The sequence below is a fragment of the Oscarella lobularis genome, chromosome 15 (genome assembly GCF_947507565.1).
Source record: "Oscarella lobularis chromosome 15, ooOscLobu1.1, whole genome shotgun sequence".
NCBI classification, from domain to species: Eukaryota; Metazoa; Porifera; class Homoscleromorpha; order Homosclerophorida; family Oscarellidae; genus Oscarella; species Oscarella lobularis.
The window spans coordinates 1,283,590-1,300,351 of record NC_089189.1 but is presented as its reverse complement, the minus strand read 5'-3'; the positions used below and the strand labels follow the sequence as shown (position 1 = coordinate 1,300,351).

The following is a 16,762-nucleotide window of genomic DNA, read 5'->3' as shown; positions in this document are numbered from 1 at the left end:
GCGTTTGGCGTCGTAGATTCAGATGACGCGACATCATCTCCACCCTTTTCCTTTACGTGTATGATGTTGACGTTAATTGTCTAAATTGTGCAATCTCTTATTGATACAGATTGTTTGACCAACGAATATTGTTACCTCGGCTGAAACGATAGAGGGATCGGCGGCAACCGGATCATTCGAGCGCGGTATCATTTCTGACTGTGGCTCGAGCTCCATGGCGGAGTCACGTCGCGACGCTGGGGCACATGACGGTCGCGCGTTTTCTGGTGCCGGTGCATGTGGCGCGTGGTAAGGAGCGTCCTCCTTATCGTCGTTAGTTTCGCCTCTTCTGCGCCGCGTACCGCAAGTGAAAAATTGCCAGAAGGCGTTAGTGAAATAGGAAAAGAAATCCATGATAGCAGTGCGTGTCTCTTAGCGACAGTGGTATAATGAATGGGTCACAATGGTTTATGTCATCACAAATGGTCGCGGTCATGCGCTGATACGCACATCACCTTTCTCGCGATCTTTTATGCGGCTTTACACAGCACAAAACCACGTACAAAAATAGGTGGATGCAGTTTTCAGGTTTAGCACACGCGTTGATGAATTTTGGCGTACCATTTGTGACGTCACTGGAGAAACAGACATGCGCATGAAACTACGACATTTATCCTATGCCGAATCATTAATTGATTGATTCCTTGCTGATATTGTCAAGTCTGATTTGCTGAGTTGATTGTCAAAGTGGGAAGAGCGCAGTTCTTACAAGATGACGTACACCAGGCCAATTTATTCACTCAACAGATAGAATAGAAAAAAGATAACAATAACTAGAAGAAGTCTTATAAAGTGTTCACTTTTCTCAAATAGAGACACCATTCTAGCGGTCGTCATGTAGAGATTATGGCCGTAAGCTTTATCGGCATAAAGCTTATATATAGTGGTGGCCAGATTTTACAAATAGAAATAATCGTCTGCATGAAACGTCACAGCAATCTGCAGAAGTAAATGCATGCATAAATAATCAGTTTACTAGAGAGGCCCATGTTCCGTGGCATCCTTCTAATGATAAGAGAAGGTGAATAGTTTAAATATATATAAGGCGTATCATGCCCCTTTACTCTCCCTTTCCCTTCCCATATGCGAAGTCAGTGGGTGAGTGAGTGACGAATTTTTTCTCTGTAACCATACCTTCATTTTTATCTAAAACTCTTTATTAGGTGTCACTGTTATTGACGTAGCGTACGCTACTGCAACCTTTCGTCTTTCGCTTCGTCTTCCGTCGCTTTTCTCGCTCTTTCAATCTTCAGGAGTCACCATTGCCTTAAGTGTCGTCGCACAAATGGAACGGATGCTATGGAGGCCAAGCGGGGCTCACTCAGACGCCAGGCGCCAAATTCAATGCAAATGCGTCTGTAGGGCCTACAAATGAGATCAACCACAAATGAGATCACTACGTCATGATGACGTAGTGATTCGTCACAGTGACATCACGAGCTCCATGATACTATTCTATGCCAGAGAGGTCAAATGCGTTTCACATGTAGTAGAATTCTAACCTGTGCCATCTTTCAGCGGAGCGCAACAGAAAAAGCGTGTGATCTCTTTTGTGATTGATCAACTGTGGCGCCCACAAATGAGATCAGCACCAATTATGATTCAGTTTGATTGCTGCAAGTTATCAGTAGGTCGCAAGTACTAAAAGCGTGTGATCTCTTTTGTGGTTGATCTACTATGGCACCCACAAATGAGATCATCAGTTTAATGGAGGTTAGTATTGTTGAACAGGTACGTGTTATTGCCCATCCACAACTTCTGTCACCGCAAAACAAGCGGTGTATCTTTAATTTGTTCTTATCATTAAAGCATAGACATGCAACTGCGGGACTCCGCCAACGGGCAGATCGCCAACAGGCAGATCAAAAAATGGAGTAGTAGCCTTACAGCAGAGCCAAGAAGACTCTAACGCTTTTATGACATGTTTTAGCCTAATTGCCATCGAGATGTCGCGTGGCTAGTCTACGTAGACATGGAATACATGAAAGAAAATATGAAGTCTCTGAAACGCGAGATGGACCAGTTGCTGGAAACAATGCCAGGAAAATACTGGACGGAGACGCCCCATCGGAATAAGAGAGATTGACGTGGGTTTGTGATGGCAATTAGGCTAAAACATGTCATAAAAGCGTTAGAGTCTTCTTGGCTCTGCTGTAAGGCTACTACTCCATTTTTTGATCTGCCCGTTGGCGATCTGCCCGTTGGCGGAGTCCCGCAGTTGCATGTCTATGCTTTAATGATAAGAACAAATTAAAGATACACTGCTTGTTTTGCGGTGACAGAGGTTGTGGATGGGCAATAACACGTACCTGTTCAACAATACTAACCTCCATTAAACTGATGATCTCATTTGTGGGTGCCATAGTAGATCAACCACAAAAGAGATCACACGCTTTTTCTGTTGCGACCTACTGCGAACGTGCGGCAATCAAACTTAATCATTATTGTTGCTGATCTCATTTGTGGATGCTATAGTAGATCAACCACAAAAGAGATCACACGCTTTTAGTACTTGCGACCTACTGCGAACTTGCAGCAATCAAACTGAATCATAATTGGTGCTGATCTCATTTGTGGGCGCCACAGTTGATCAACCACAAAAGAGATCACACGCTTTTTCTGTTGCGCTCCGCTGAAAGATGGCACAGGTTAGAATTCTACTACATGTGAAACGCATTTGACCTCTCTGGCATAGAATAGCATCATGGAGCTCGTGATGTCACTGTGACGAATCACTACGTCATCATGACGTAGTGATCTCATTTGTGGTTGATCTCATTTGTAGGCCCTACAGCGTCGTTTATTCGACTGCAAACAGGTACAGAAAACAGACAGGCAAAAAAGAAAAAAGAAATCAATGTCATTGGTATTTCATTACCTACTGGGAGACCAATTTCTGAGCACTTTGAACGGAGTCGTCAGGCACTCCGACAGAAGCCGGATAATCACCGCCGCCGAGCGTCGTGTTCAATCCTTGGAGATCCGGCTTGGTAAACATCTTCCATTCTCCACCCCTGTTGACGATCGACGAACTGAATCCCTGTGCGATATTCATCGTCGTGGCGTTGAACTCGGCCTTCTGACCTCCGAAGTTGTAGTGCGCGTAGAGGGTGAGAGCTTCCGGCGAACCGGTGATTGGTCGAGCCGACTGGAAGTTGAAATTAACTTTTCCCATCGTCGAATCGACGATTTTGTACAGAGCGCAATTAGAGGGCCGGTGGAATTCGTTGAAATAGGATTCAGCATAAAGAATCCATCGTCCGGCTTGGACGACAGCCGACGAGGGGCGGTTGTCGATGCAGGCTTGGTCTGTTCAAAATTCTTGGGTAGCCGTCGTGCCGGCATATCCTGTAATAAGAATCGCTGCCATGGTGAGAACGGATGATTGAGTCGATTAGATCGGTTGTGAGATTTTTTTCACTTGGAGATCTCTTTTTATAGGGCGCATCGTACTTTCTCCAGATGACGCGGTGGGGATTGAGGGTGGGAGTGGGAGTGGCGGTTGCGGGGGTTGTTTTAGAGACAGCTGCCTGGCGTTTCCTCGCGCGTTTCTCTTGATTTTTCTATAATTCTACTTAATGTGAGAGTTCTTCAAACGGCGCCAAGCTGTGCCAGACGGGTTTTTTGAAAGTAAGATTCTCGCGCAGTCAAGCTGTATCTGCGGTTTTACTTGATTATTTTGTTTGGCTGATAATTTGTGTCCGCCGCGTGGGGTTTTTTTCTTTCCTTGGAGTCAGCTGTGCGGTGTGGCGTCATTTGACGTTGTTGACGTCGCTGTCTCCCTCGGTGGAACCTACTTTGTCAGCTGCACCGGAACTTTCTGTTTTGAAGTTCCTCGCTATGAATGGAAGGTGAGCCTTTCACACCGTGCTGTACCTAACTAGCATACGTTTCCCTATGCCTTTTACCTTCTCTTATGCCTTTTACCTTTTCCCTATGCTTTTTACCTTCTACCTATGCTTTTTGCCTTCTCCCTAAGCCTTTTGCCTTCTTCCTATGCCTTTTGCCTTCATCCTATATAGATAGATAGTCTCTGGTGATTCTCTCCAAGAATTTTAAAAATTGTCGCAAACAACTTTATTTTCAGAACATAGGCAGACCTTCAGGGTGCAACTCATACAGTAAGTGATGTTTCAACAAGACTTACTATCTATCTATCCATCTTCTGTATCTATTCATTCGATGTTTAGTCGCATCTTGTTCGCCGTATTCTTTTTCGAATGTCTTTTCCTATGACTATTTCCTTCCCGATGCCAGCATATTCGTCGTCATACTTCGAGCATTCTCGTTGTCTCAATTTTCGGGAAAGTAAACCTACGTGATTATCGCTTAGCAAAGACAGGAGATGGTATCGTTTGTCTTCAATCCTCTCGAAAATGGTCTCATTCTGACATTCCTTTATTCCAAAGTCGTCGCCATCGCAGCAACTTTCGTTCACTTGGATTCCATCGACGCCCTTTCCTAAGGCAACCACGTAGTATTTTCCTTCTGCCGTTCTTGCACAGAGAGGCATTGCCCTCATTGGTTCCTTTTTCGTCGTATCTGTCCATCGGTACAGGAGTGTCTGAGGCGTAGCGAATCCTTTTGCGTCTGAATAATTCACGCGATCGACCCATCTAAATTCCGTACTGCATCTAGAACCGCTCCACTTCTATTAATTAATTAATTAAGACCCGACTTAAGAATACTTATTCCAAGGATACGTATACTATAGTTTACTTCGATTTGAATTGCACCGTTTGAATTGATCGTTAGGCAGTGCGTTTTTGACGCTCCGTATATGTATACCCATAGGTTACTGCCACGGTGTTTTGCACTCATTGTAACTTGAAACAGCTCCGTTTCTTCGGCCTGTGTCGCTTCTTCTTTCATTGGGAAGACCTTGTTGTGGGAAAAATTCGTCGATAGGAAATTCGGGTACTCTCCCCCCTTGTCGTGAAACGAAACGAACATTCGATACGTCAGATTATCGTCATGAGGCGTGGACTTGCATAGCTTTGAAATAGGAGTCAGGCGAACTATATAGGCTATACACGTGTATATGAGAGCTTACGCCTTCAAAGGTTTTGTTGGAAACGGGTCTGCACGCTACGTTTTTTAACAGAGCAATGATGGCAACCGCTACTAGAAGGTTTCTTCCAACCGCAGACATTTTTGACTGATTGATGAAGATGCTTATGCTGATGCTGCTGGTACTGACTCTTCTCTCTTCTTATATACGCGTTCGTGCTCTTGGTGCGGGGAAATTTTATGTACTACTAGTATCTGGAAAGACCGATTCATTGTTTCTGTTGCTGAATTCAGACGTTGGTTGCACTTTGGGTCTTGTTCTGCAATGTCACTCCACTTCCGTGTAATAGGATGTGATACCATGGTGATACAATCAGGTGTCGCTTTGCATGTGGACGGGTTACGGGAAGACATCGACGTACAGTACCTTAAATCAATTATTCGAAACCTTTCAGAGCAGTTCCTGTTCCCAGCCCGAAAGCTCTGTAAGTGCGAGATAGCTCCAGCTTCGAGGAACCAGGGCTATTCTGATCGAGTCGACAGTGACTATTAATAAAAAGTACTATTTATACTTTACGCTGCATGCACTAAACTCATTGGTACTTGGAAGTACTAGTAGGTGCCTCGACACCCCTAGCTTTTCGTGCTCTTTCCCTCGCGCTTCTGCTCTTGGCTATCGATCAAACCAAACATTCAAGTAGACTGAATTAAGCGGAGAAGTGCGGCGCAAAAAAATAATTTAAAAAAAAACGACAGAATACTTCCATGTTTTTTCTCGCTTTCTGAGTCTCCTAGTGCTATTTGAGGTCTACAGGTCGACATTGGCGTCGACGCGGTTGAGAATCGAAACCTCAAGAACATCGCCTAGCTAACTGTGTAGACTATATACAACCTAAGTGATACAACCTTCGTGGTCTCATACTCTCATACTTGAGCTATACTCTAAAGGCAACTCTACGCCGCGAGAGCAACGATAGACACCGCGAACGTTCCTACTCTCGAAGAAGCGTACGGGAGACATCCCTCCCGGATGTTTTCTGTTTCTTTTCTCTCCGCGTGGAACTCTGCGACGCGAATCGGCTTCGCGCGAGCCGATAGAAGGCGCTGTCACCCAGAAAACTCGCCAACACATCGTCCTCACAGGCGAAAGAGGAAAACGGCGGCTCTAGAACTCGTCTCGCGACTTGAAAGCGCGTTGCTAAGAGCTTCTAACGGTAAGCTTTCACAAGCGTCGTTTTCGTAGTCGTAGATATAAGGTAGTAGGTCCCCCTTAGAAGCCCATTTCTTTATTTCGTCACAGCAGACCTCAACCTTACGTACAGGCCATCCACTACTAGTATCAAATAGAGCGGTAGCAATCACTGAAGAAATTTCGTTGTAGAGCAAAGAGTTCGTGCTCCCTGAACGCACTCGTACTTCCTATAGGGGCGTTGACGCGCGTCCAACGTCAGTGTGACGTTATTATTCGAATGGCGTTGAATGCAGGAAAACGCCCCATTTCCATCGTTGGTGCAGTTTCTTTTAAAGTCTACGCCCTTTTGCGTCCATTTTAGTTCTACGTCAGATTTGCTGACGCAGCTATAGCGACGCAAATCGTTGTTCTTTTGAATTGGGCACGTTGGAATTGGAGTCTTTTTCCTGCTTTAGGTCCTTAGTCAAACTCATTTATAGTTGTTCATCTTTTTTTACCTTTTTTGAATCGTGACTGTGTGAATCGTTTCGCCACCGATTCGGTTGACGACGCAGGCGATTTTCCACGTTTCGCCTGCTTCCATATAAGCCGAATTCACGTGCACCCTTTTCGCGTTCGTAGAAGCGTACTCCCAACAGAGCCCTTGGCTTCCCCGTTCAGTGCAATAAGGTAGACGCTCGTTATCGTTCGCAAAGCGCCACTCCATATAGGAGTAATCCGTCGTTTTGCAGCAGTAGAACTGTAGCATTTTATCCTTCTTCAACTTCTCTGTTAGATCGCAAGTTAGACAGAGATCTGCTGCAAAAATAGACTTTAGACTCCACGGTTTCCTAAATCGCAGTCTTACTTCTTTTGCATTTCGTTTTGACTGAAGAAACGGCTAAAGTATCGTTCTATGAAAACACTATTCAGCGCTAGCGTCGCATTTACTTACCGTAGACGAAGCACAAGGCGAAAGCACAACGGTAGAGCATTGTTTTGATAAGGTCAGAGCAACTAACGTTCGAGCTGTTGTCTTCATCCCTTTTTATGTAAACCACTTAGCTAAACAAAGGGTGGAGTCTCTAACGGACCTGACACTCGCCACCTTCTATTCATATTTACTAAGAGTCAGCACTGAAAGGTTTCTTAGATGAGTTTGCAATTTGGATTGATTAGATAAGTTGGAACGTACACTAGGCGTTTTGGTACTGCAACTGAAAGACCAATCAATCCGTTTCCATGATGTCTGTCTCCAGTAGGTCATTTCCGTCACGCGTGGGTTTCTACACTGCACGGTCTTCATGCAACGGATCGTAGTTCCTCTTTTCAGTTTATAGCTCTTTTATAGGGCAAAGAGGTCCTTTGTAGGCTGTGTTTAGTTTGGTTAATTTGACGAGTTTTCTACCTGTTGACCGTATTTGCGCGTTCTATATAAGTTTGCTTTGTCTTGAGGACTTTTTCTTTTTAGGACTTCGTTTGGGTTGATCAAGGGAAATCGTCTCAAAAGTAAGAAAACCCACCTAGAGTTTGACCCCAAGAGATATTTTTAGTAAATGAATCATCTCTCCTGTTGCATAGAGGCACTGAGCCATTAGATTTTGGACTAACATACGATTAACTCCCTTTCCTATGAGGTCACCAATTTACTCCCCAGTAGTGGCAGGTCCAGTTGCCGTACACGTTAGAGTTTCTCCATAATTCACTAGCGATTTCTTGCCAACGTTCAACGACAAAGCAAAAGTAGACAATAGATAAAACACCATAGGCATGCAGTTCAAAGTCTTATAGTATGGTCTACTGACGCTCGAACGAGTCACCTTTTCGTGCTTTTCTACCATTCCTTCTATTGTTTGAACAATTGCGGCGAAATCGGGTCGACGAGCCGGATTTTCGTCCCAACCTAGTACCATGACTTCGTATCTATATATGAGACCACGTTCTCACTTCCTATGGCGACTTACAGGTCTTGACAGCAATGCTTAGGCTTGCACATCTTATATCCTGTCGAACTGGTGACGAGTTCGAATAGCTTTTCGGTGGGGATTCCCGGGTAGGGTGTTCCGCCGGATGTGGCCACTTCCCAAAGCGTAATTCCGAACGACCATCTATAAGGAAGATATCGATTAGAGAGAGAGAGAGCCTTCTAGCACTCGTGGCTCTTACACGCCACTGTATTCGTTGTAGACTCGATGGACTTCTGGGGCGCACCATTTGAAAGGGATTACTCCACCCTGGAGAGCGATTTTTCCCGGAGGGGGCTCTCTATTTTATATGCGAGCGAAATTATACCCACGTTTTCTTTTTTGTAATAATCGCTCGGGCCGAGATTTCGATAGGCCAAAGTCGGAAATTTTTACGACTTCGTTCTTGAAGACTAGCACGTTTCTCGCGGCGAGATCACCGTGCACATACTGTATAGGACTACCACTTACACATGAACCCAAGTTAATGTATGAAAAGGACTTACTCCTTTTGAAGATACGTATTTCATTCCACTGGCGATTTGAAGTCAGAACGCCCTGGCCCTCTTTTCCATTTCACTCGACGTACTGTCCACGGACCGCTGACTTCTGAGATAATCGCGCAGATTTCCGTGATCAGCGTATTCCATAACAATTCTGCTAACGACTAAAAATTGAAAAGTTTTTATAAACAAAATTTAATTTCTAAAAATCACCTTTGTTTTCACTGCAATAACCGTAAACGTGAATGACGTTGTCGTGGTATCCTAAATTAATTGCGACGTCGGTTTCCTTCCTAAGGCTGTCTTTATCGTTTTTCGAATCTAAATCTGCGGAAAATTCGTTTTCGAACTTGGTGAGAGATTTGCTAATATTAGTTTTACTGACTTTTTAACATTTTAACTGCTACTTCGACTTGTTTCGCTGTTGCGCTATTATCTCGGAGGACAGTCATTTTACCGGCGACGACCGAACCAAAATGTCCTTCTCCTAATTATTTAATTAGAGTGATTTGTTAACTTTTATTCTGAGCTATTATGCACCTAATTTCTGAGACGGTAAAAGACACGATAGTGGTATTCGAAAATCCTTTCCGTTCCAAACGGCTTCAAGTGGCTTTTGATCGCAAAATAGAATTGTCGTTGTTTCCTCAAAAATGAACTTCGTTTTATGAACGCGATCGACGCTATTACGATAGCAGCAAAGCCAACCGTAGTGCCAAGAGCGACAAAGACTCTATAGAAAGTATTAGTCTCGCGTTGGAGCGAAACCTTTGAGGTAGATATAGCCTTGCGCTTACCTATTAGAAGATGACCTCGACAGCATCTCTTCAGTTAGGGACGCTCCACTAAAGAGTGTTCACAAACTAGTACAAAGACATAAGAAATTGTTGGTCATTTGTTTTGTCGGGATCATTACCAACGTAGTTTGATGATCGTCTTCTTCGAGGCGGCACTGCTACCAGTCTCCTCGGCGTCACCACCACATCAATATATCGAGCATTTTCGAATCTTTCCGCTATGTTAGCGTTTAGTGAATACTACCAGTTTCTCCATAGGACATGTGTGAAAGTTTTTTCTGATTGGTCTAGACAAGGTTTTGTCCTTTCTCGGTACGACATCGTTTTTTCTATGAGCAACTCCTTCAGATGAGAATGGCTAAGGAAACTGAGGGAAAAGTTTCAGTACTGCCTTCTGAAAGGATGACAAGCACTAGCTTTTGATAAAGTGTTCTTAGGCTTCCCTATTAGGGAGAACAGGTGGAAGAAGATCAATATTTTTCACGTGTTAGATCATGATGCTGGACCTCTCTTGCTGTCTTCACGTATCGCATGTGAGCACCCAACTACAGTTGGGATTGTCTGCTATTGGGAATTCACTATTCTGTTTAGTTCTTCGATAGCCTGTCTCTTCTACTGTACAGAGTGAGCATCCTCGATTTGTTTTCTGAAATTATCCAGTGCAGCTGATTTATTGATCCTTGAACGTTTATGCAGTGCAGTGCGTTTATTATTTATCATATACATATAGGCAGGTGAATAACACTGACTCAGTCACGAACACGTATACAGACAAACACTTACAGTACTACTAGCTCTATCTATTCTATTCTATTTCTAATTCTTCGCCGTTCGCATATGATCGCTGCCCGCGGCGCAAATGGAATACGCCCCATTCCCTAGGGATTCGTGGCAGCGGGCCTAGCGGATTTGGTCGATTCGTCGCCGCTTCAACGCCGGAGGAAGATGGGTCAATGCAAAGCCCTGAGTCGTCGGTCTGAAAATTGGAAAGCTAATTATATTATATGAGTATAATAACAGCTTTCTGTTTAGGTTTGTACCGGGACAGTCACGGTTGGCTTTCCCCGATCCTTGCCTCGATGGTGTTTCTTCTTCGAAGCCTTCTCTTCGCTGCTGCCATTTTTAGCATCTTTTCAAGCGCTACCTCAGCTTTTGCAGTGATTCATGTTTGCCAGCGCTTGATCGGCCCTAAATTGCTCTAGTTCCCACTCCCTTTTCGCTTTATCGACTTTAAGTCGATATTTTTCTTCAGCTTTTCCAGCTGATTCTGGAATTTTTTTCCTCCGCGGCCTCGTGCCGCGGAGTTACGAGACGTCGTTCGTGAGGTCTCGTCGTTGGTTGAAGCATCGACGGAAGTCAAGGCTTCGACCAACAGTGGAATGGAATTCGCAGTAGAGCTCGAATCGAGACTCAAACGAGTCTCCGTTCGAGGTACAGGAAGAGGCTGCGGCGTAGGCTCGGGGTCAGGGCACCCGAATGGATGATCCGCATGAATGCCCAGGGCTGTGTATAGAATACGCGTATACAGTGCTAAGTGAGGGAAATAGTAGTTCATTAATTGTACGTACAATCTCTAACGGACGCCGGCGACGTCTTGCTGTCTACGTTCAACTTAATTTCCTTAAATCAAACAGAATTAAATTTCTGTCTTTGCTAGTGTACAATTTGTTATTACAGTACCTCGGCCGAAGCAATATTCTCGTCGGCGATATTGCGCGGCAAACGCGGTTCCTTTATTGGAATTGACACTGGATCACGCTCCGTTTCGGAGATCTCTGGCGCGAGCAGCGCTGGCGATTCGACGATGATCGGTTCGAGTTTCGGTGTGCCTCTTCGTTAGGACCGCCGGCGTTCGTTTCGTCGATGCCTCTGCGCTGACTTATACCGCAGGCGAAGAGTTGCGTAAAGGCGTTCACGAAGCAGGAGAAAAAAGCCATGAGTGTTGTGTCTCTTAGCGACAATGATATGGATCACAATAACTCATGTCATCATAATGTTTGATCATGCGCTAACGATGAGAAAGCGAGGCAATTAATCTTCAGGATTTGTGACGTCATATACGACAACTCCCGTTGATCCACTCCCGTTAGGGTTATTTTCAAATGAAGAAGAGGTCAGATATCTGACCACAGTAAAGGCGTTCGGCGAATATATGTACATTAGAGACATCATAATTGACGCGTTATGTCAACGGGTTACAAATCACTCATTGAGAAAGCATACATTTATTTACAGCACCTTCCCCACAGAGTCGCTCCAATTCTCCGGGGTGGAGAGAGGTTGCTACTTTCGCTCGAGTTGACAGGCTTGAATCAATAGCCCGATGGTGTCTAATTTAAATATGCACCGGTAATGCGTACTCATCAGCAAGTTGCATGCCGTTCTGACACGAATTTCACTCAAGTACTAACATGAAGAACTCAATAATAGAAAAATAAGGAAGCAGTCACTGGAATTCTACTATAAATTTTCTTGGCAAAATCTATAAATTTTCCGATTAGAAAAATAGCCTGCCCCCTTCTTTTTTCTGAGAGATCCGGCTCCCTTCTTCTGTCTGAATTAGGATACCACCTTGATACTGCCTGCTCCGCTGTGTCAAGAATCTCTTTGGAATTCAAAGGAGGATGACCAATAGGCCTTCCTTTGTCCTTTAGGCTTTGGATAATGCCCAACATTCCCCTATCATCCTCCCAGCCAAGTCCTAGCGACAACCTCGTCCACCGAGTACAGGCTGTAATAAAATCGTCGTGGAGAATTCCTGTTGCAGAATGCGCCTCTTCAAAATCCTGTCGGACGATGGCGCCGATTGGCATGAATTTTTTTTACTCCCGATCGATTCGAGATCGGCAAAAATGTTATCTCGAACGCATTTTTCAAATTCGTACGGGACCTGCCGGAGCAGGCTATCGGCTGTGGTTCTCTCCAGCGATCGGTCACTGTCTACGAGTCTTCGTTGAAGCTCGTCGTATTTTCGTTGGCGCTCGTCGATTTGTAGTTTAGCCTCGTTGTTACGTGTCACGATGACGGCGATAGCAAAGTCAGCAGCCACGAGAACTGTCCTGACGCCGCCGTCAATGTTTTTTGCTCCTCGGATCCACATTGCGGCTCTTCTCAAGATATCGCGCATTGCCATAGGCGTTCGGGGAGACGAAATCACCCGATCGAACAGGTCTACGACATTCGCGAATCTTTCCGCCATGTCAGCGTCAGTCGCGACTGAGCATGAGCGGAGAACTTCCGCTACACATCCCTACCCCGGATAAGTGCAGTGCAACCGTTCGATCTGGTACATTTCTATATGACGGATCATTACTTAATTCCTTGCTGATGTTGTCCTCACAAGTCTGCATGAGGTGCTAAACTGATTGTCAAGTGGAATGCTCGCAGTTCTTACACAATGACACCAGGCCGATTTTATTCACTCAACACATAGAATAGAAAACATATAACAATAACTAGAAGAAGTTTTTACTGTAAATTGTTCAGTTTTCTCAACACGCCAATTAGATGGAGAGCCTGCTCCGTCTGCTTGTCTCTAGCGTCCTTATCTCCTACGTCAGAGTACCACTTGTGAACGACTTGCTCAGCTGCAGTGAGGCTCTCTTCGGTGTTCAACGGCAGATCATCAAATGGCTCTCCGTGCTCTTTTAGACTTTGCATAACGCCTAAAAGCAGCCTGTCGTCATGCCAGCCGATGTCTTGAGACAACTTTGCCCAGCGACTACACGCCGTTTCGAAATCGTCATGGGAAACGGCGGTTGCTCGATGCGCATCTTTGTATTTTCTCAGGACAATCGAATCGAATGGCATGTACTCCTTGTACTCGCCAATCGATTTCAGATCTTCCAGGACGAGGTCTCGAACGCGACGTTCGATTTCGAACGGAACCAGGAGAAGCACGTTATACATATCGTCGATCAGGAAGGCTTTTTCGAACTCGCGGACTCGTCGAGTGTATTCGTCCACTTCTCGGGAAAGTTCGTCTGTCTTGGCGAAAAGGCAAGCGAGAGCAGAGAAGGTAGGGCTAAACATATCATTGAGAGCCGCCCTGAGGACGTCCTCTTCCTCTGTTGTGAGCCTGTCGCGCATCGCCGAGGACGTTTTTCGAGACGAGATCACATTTCCAAAACGTTTCGCCATCGAGCTGCCGATCGAGTTGCCCATCGTGCTCTGAGTCCTGCTGTTGACTGGGCATGCGCAATCATATATTCTTACGGACGAATTGCGGGACGGCGTCCATTTTCTCGCCTCAGTTCTGGCCGTACGCTGTCTTCATCGCTTCGAACGACATCGAAAATGGCAGAAAATTCGTTCTCGAAGTCTACATCGAACGCTTGAAAGGCAGCGATAAAACGGAAGACGATCGTTATTAGGGGATCGTCTCGACAGCCTTCGAGCCAGCGCGAACGCTATTTCGAGACCTAGCGTTGAGTTCATTTTTTCGTCAGTCGCGTGATCGCGACCTCATCCACGCTACAGTGCGCGATCAAGGATTGTCTACCTACACTTCCAGCCCGAGGCTTCTCTGCAGTCTTCACGAGTCGCCACTGTGCAACGCAAACTACAGGTAGGATAGTCTGCTGTGGGAATTGACTACACCCTCTGTCTCTGTCTGTCTCTCTTTCTATTTCTTTGATGGCCTGTCTTTTTAGATTCTGATGGTGCTCCTAAACCACTTTTTTCAGGTATCCAGGGGATTTATTGATAATAGAGCGTAGACATTCGAATTTTGGGGCTTCCTGAGCATTTATAGTGCGTTTATTGGCATATACAGTACATAGGTACATAACTAACAGACAAAAACAAACGCTACTCATTACTCTACTCCAACTACTTAATCTATATCAGTTATTTCTATCTCTTCAGCGCTGGCGTCTGATCGTTGTCCACGGCGCAGATGAAAGACGCCCCATTCCCTTGGAATTTCAGGCAGCGGACCGAGCGAAATGCGTCAATTTCTGTCCGCTTCGACTCCGGAAAGCGATTGATCGACGCCAAGCCCCGAATCGTCAACCTGAAAGTTGGAAAAAAGCTACTATAGTACACGACTGGAGTCTGACACCATGCTATCTGTTTAGGTGCGTACCGGGATCGGCGGCTTTCCCGACTTCTCGGCTCGATGTTTCTTCTTTTTTGCCTTTCTTTTCTTTTCTGCGTCTTTCTGCAGCATCTTATCGAGCACTTTTTCGGCCTTCTCAGCGACGGCTCTCATTTTCCTCAGCGCTTCATCCGCCTTGAATTGCGCGAGTTCTCACTCGCGCTTGGCTTTATCGACTCGAAGTCGATACTTCTCTTTCAGCTTTTTCAGCTGATTGTGACGCTTTTTATCTCCGCGGCCACTGCCAATGGCCGCGGAGTTATGAGACGTCCTTGGTGGCGTCTCGTCGCTGCTAGTGGTCGAAGCCTCGACCGAAGTTTCGGTCGAGGCTTCGACCAACTGCGGAATCGATTCCGCCGTCGACGTCGAGCCGAAACTCAAGCGAGTCTCGGCTCGAGCGACGAGTAGGGGCTGCGGCTTTGGCTCTGGCTCGGGGCACCCGAATGGATGATCCGCGAGAATGCCCAGGGCTGTATAGGAAAACACGTAGTACTACTGTAACTCAAGTTTCGTTATTTACGTACAATCTCTAACGAATTCCGGCGATGTCTCACTTTCTACGTTCAGTTTAATTTCCTTAGTTAAATTATTAGACAGATTTTATTTTTGTCTGTGCTAGTTTTATTACCTCGGTCGAAACAATATTCTCGTCGGCGGCATTGCGCGTCGAGCGCGGTCCCTTTATTACAATTGAGACGGGATCTGGCTCCGTCAGATTGGGCTCCGTTTCCTCGGAGTTCTCCGGAGCAACCGGCGCCAGTGATTCGGCGACGATCGGTTCTCGTTTCGGTGTCAGTTCGTAAGGAGCGTCGGTGTTCGTTTCATTAGTTCGGCGCTGACGCGTACCGCAGGCGAATAGTTTCGTAAAGGCGCTAGCGTGTTCGGTCTCTTAGCGACGATGATGTGCGGGATCGCAATGAATTATGCCGTCATAATGTTCGATCATGCGCTGATGAGAACACGAATCATCAGTTGAAATCTTCAGGGTTTGTGACGTCACATACACTGACTCAAGGCGAGGCTTTTTTTTGCAATCATTTTCACAGAGACGCTAGCGGTTGCCAATGCGACCTCCCAAGCACATTCGAAACAAGAACAAAAGCAAGGATTTTATAAGAGGCACAAATCACTGGGTCGAATCATTGGCAAGTGCGTTTTCTTCCGATTTCCACATTGCAAGCCGTTTCTCTCGAGTAGCATGCTTCGAACACTAAACTATGCTTTGAAGGTTCTTTTTAGTGATTTCGCTGTCTTTTGTCGAAGACCAACCGCTCATTTTCACGGTATGGCTCCGCCTTAGCCTACTCCATAGTCTACCTAGAGGATTAATCTGCAAGTCTTCGTTTATTAGGCGGCCGGCACAACAAAAGTCTGACTCAGCCACACAATATGGAACGGACAGACAAACTCGAACTCTAGTAACTACTACAATATATCCGTTATTGATTATGAAGTGGTTGACATTTCTGCTTCTTCGAAAGTTCCAAACGCAATTTGCGCGCTCGTCTTCTCGGAATCGTGTCGCCGCCGCCGCCGTCGCATTTGTTGTCGTCGTCGTTGGGGATTGGTTGGTGATGGAAAATAAAAGCACTTGGCCGGCTTGGAAACGTCCGTCAACGTCGATTCAAATTCATTGCGTCAGATCGGCGTGGGAGCGAAAAAGACGAGCGCGCGCGTATGAAAGCCAGGTAATTATTTTAGGTTCATGACTGTGAAAAGCGATGCATTTTTTATTTCCCCACTTGTTTTACAGCCTGCTTCTAAAACAGAGCGCTACGACTAAGTAGAGATACGCAAACGCGGCCAAAAAGAGTCCAAAGGCGGTGCTCGAGTGTGCATAATCCATAACGGGAGATAGCAAACCGGTGACAAGCGGCCCCAAGCACGCGCCGAGAAAGAAAAACGACGAAGCTAGACCGGAAACCATTCCGTTGAGGGCGACGCTTTTGCTGTAGCCCATTCGTTCGGCCGACTCTATCAAATCGGCAACGCATGGTGCCACGCAGGAGGAGGCAGTCGCGTAGATGGCGTACGCCGTCATGAAAAGCCATAGCGACTGTTTCTCGGGGAGAAAGGTGAGAAGGAAGGAGGGGCCGAGAAAGAGCATGGCGAGGCCTTGTATCAAAATTCCTGGAATCAGGAATTTCTTTGTTCCGAATTTCGTCGCTAGGCGACCGATA

The 16,762-nt window shown here is 45.8% G+C and overlaps 2 protein-coding genes and 2 long non-coding RNA genes across 5 annotated transcripts; 1 reads left to right on the top strand and 3 right to left on the bottom strand.

The window, feature by feature from the left end:
* Positions 1 to 4,092: 4,092 nt before the first annotated feature.
* On the bottom strand, positions 4,093 to 5,221 carry LOC136195806 (uncharacterized). Its single transcript, XR_010671953.1, has 3 exons — positions 5,093 to 5,221; positions 4,759 to 5,034; positions 4,093 to 4,690 (listed from the first exon to the last, which is right to left on the bottom strand). It is a non-coding gene; the product is annotated as an uncharacterized lncRNA (long non-coding RNA).
* A 428-nt stretch (positions 5,222 to 5,649) lies between these two features.
* LOC136195945 (uncharacterized) lies at positions 5,650 to 7,841 on the top strand. The gene is made up of 3 exons (XR_010672027.1): positions 5,650 to 6,263; positions 7,692 to 7,729; positions 7,802 to 7,841. It is a non-coding gene; the product is annotated as an uncharacterized lncRNA (long non-coding RNA).
* LOC136195941 (uncharacterized) lies at positions 5,742 to 7,229 on the bottom strand. Of its 2 annotated transcripts, none has more exons than XR_010672021.1 (4): positions 7,176 to 7,229; positions 7,089 to 7,121; positions 6,739 to 7,036; positions 5,742 to 6,687 (listed from the first exon to the last, which is right to left on the bottom strand). XR_010672021.1 is itself a non-coding variant. In XM_065985431.1 (4 exons), exons 1-4 carry the CDS (start codon positions 7,213 to 7,215, stop codon positions 6,408 to 6,410), a joined length of 654 nt encoding a protein of 217 aa, XP_065841503.1. In that variant the 5' UTR covers positions 7,216 to 7,223; the 3' UTR covers positions 5,742 to 6,407. The 2 variants fall into 2 exon arrangements, 1 of the variants encoding a protein (XP_065841503.1); XM_065985431.1 differs by having other exon boundaries at positions 6,739 to 7,039; positions 7,176 to 7,223.
* A 25-nt stretch (positions 7,842 to 7,866) lies between the features above and the next one.
* LOC136196258 (tyrosine-protein kinase receptor Tie-1-like) lies at positions 7,867 to 8,723 on the bottom strand. The gene is made up of 4 exons (XM_065985782.1): positions 8,691 to 8,723; positions 8,513 to 8,634; positions 8,185 to 8,328; positions 7,867 to 8,143 (listed from the first exon to the last, which is right to left on the bottom strand). The coding sequence occupies exons 1-4, from the start codon at positions 8,712 to 8,714 to the stop codon at positions 7,867 to 7,869; spliced, it is 567 nt and encodes a 188-aa protein (XP_065841854.1). The 5' UTR covers positions 8,715 to 8,723.
* Positions 8,724 to 16,762: the final 8,039 nt, after the last annotated feature.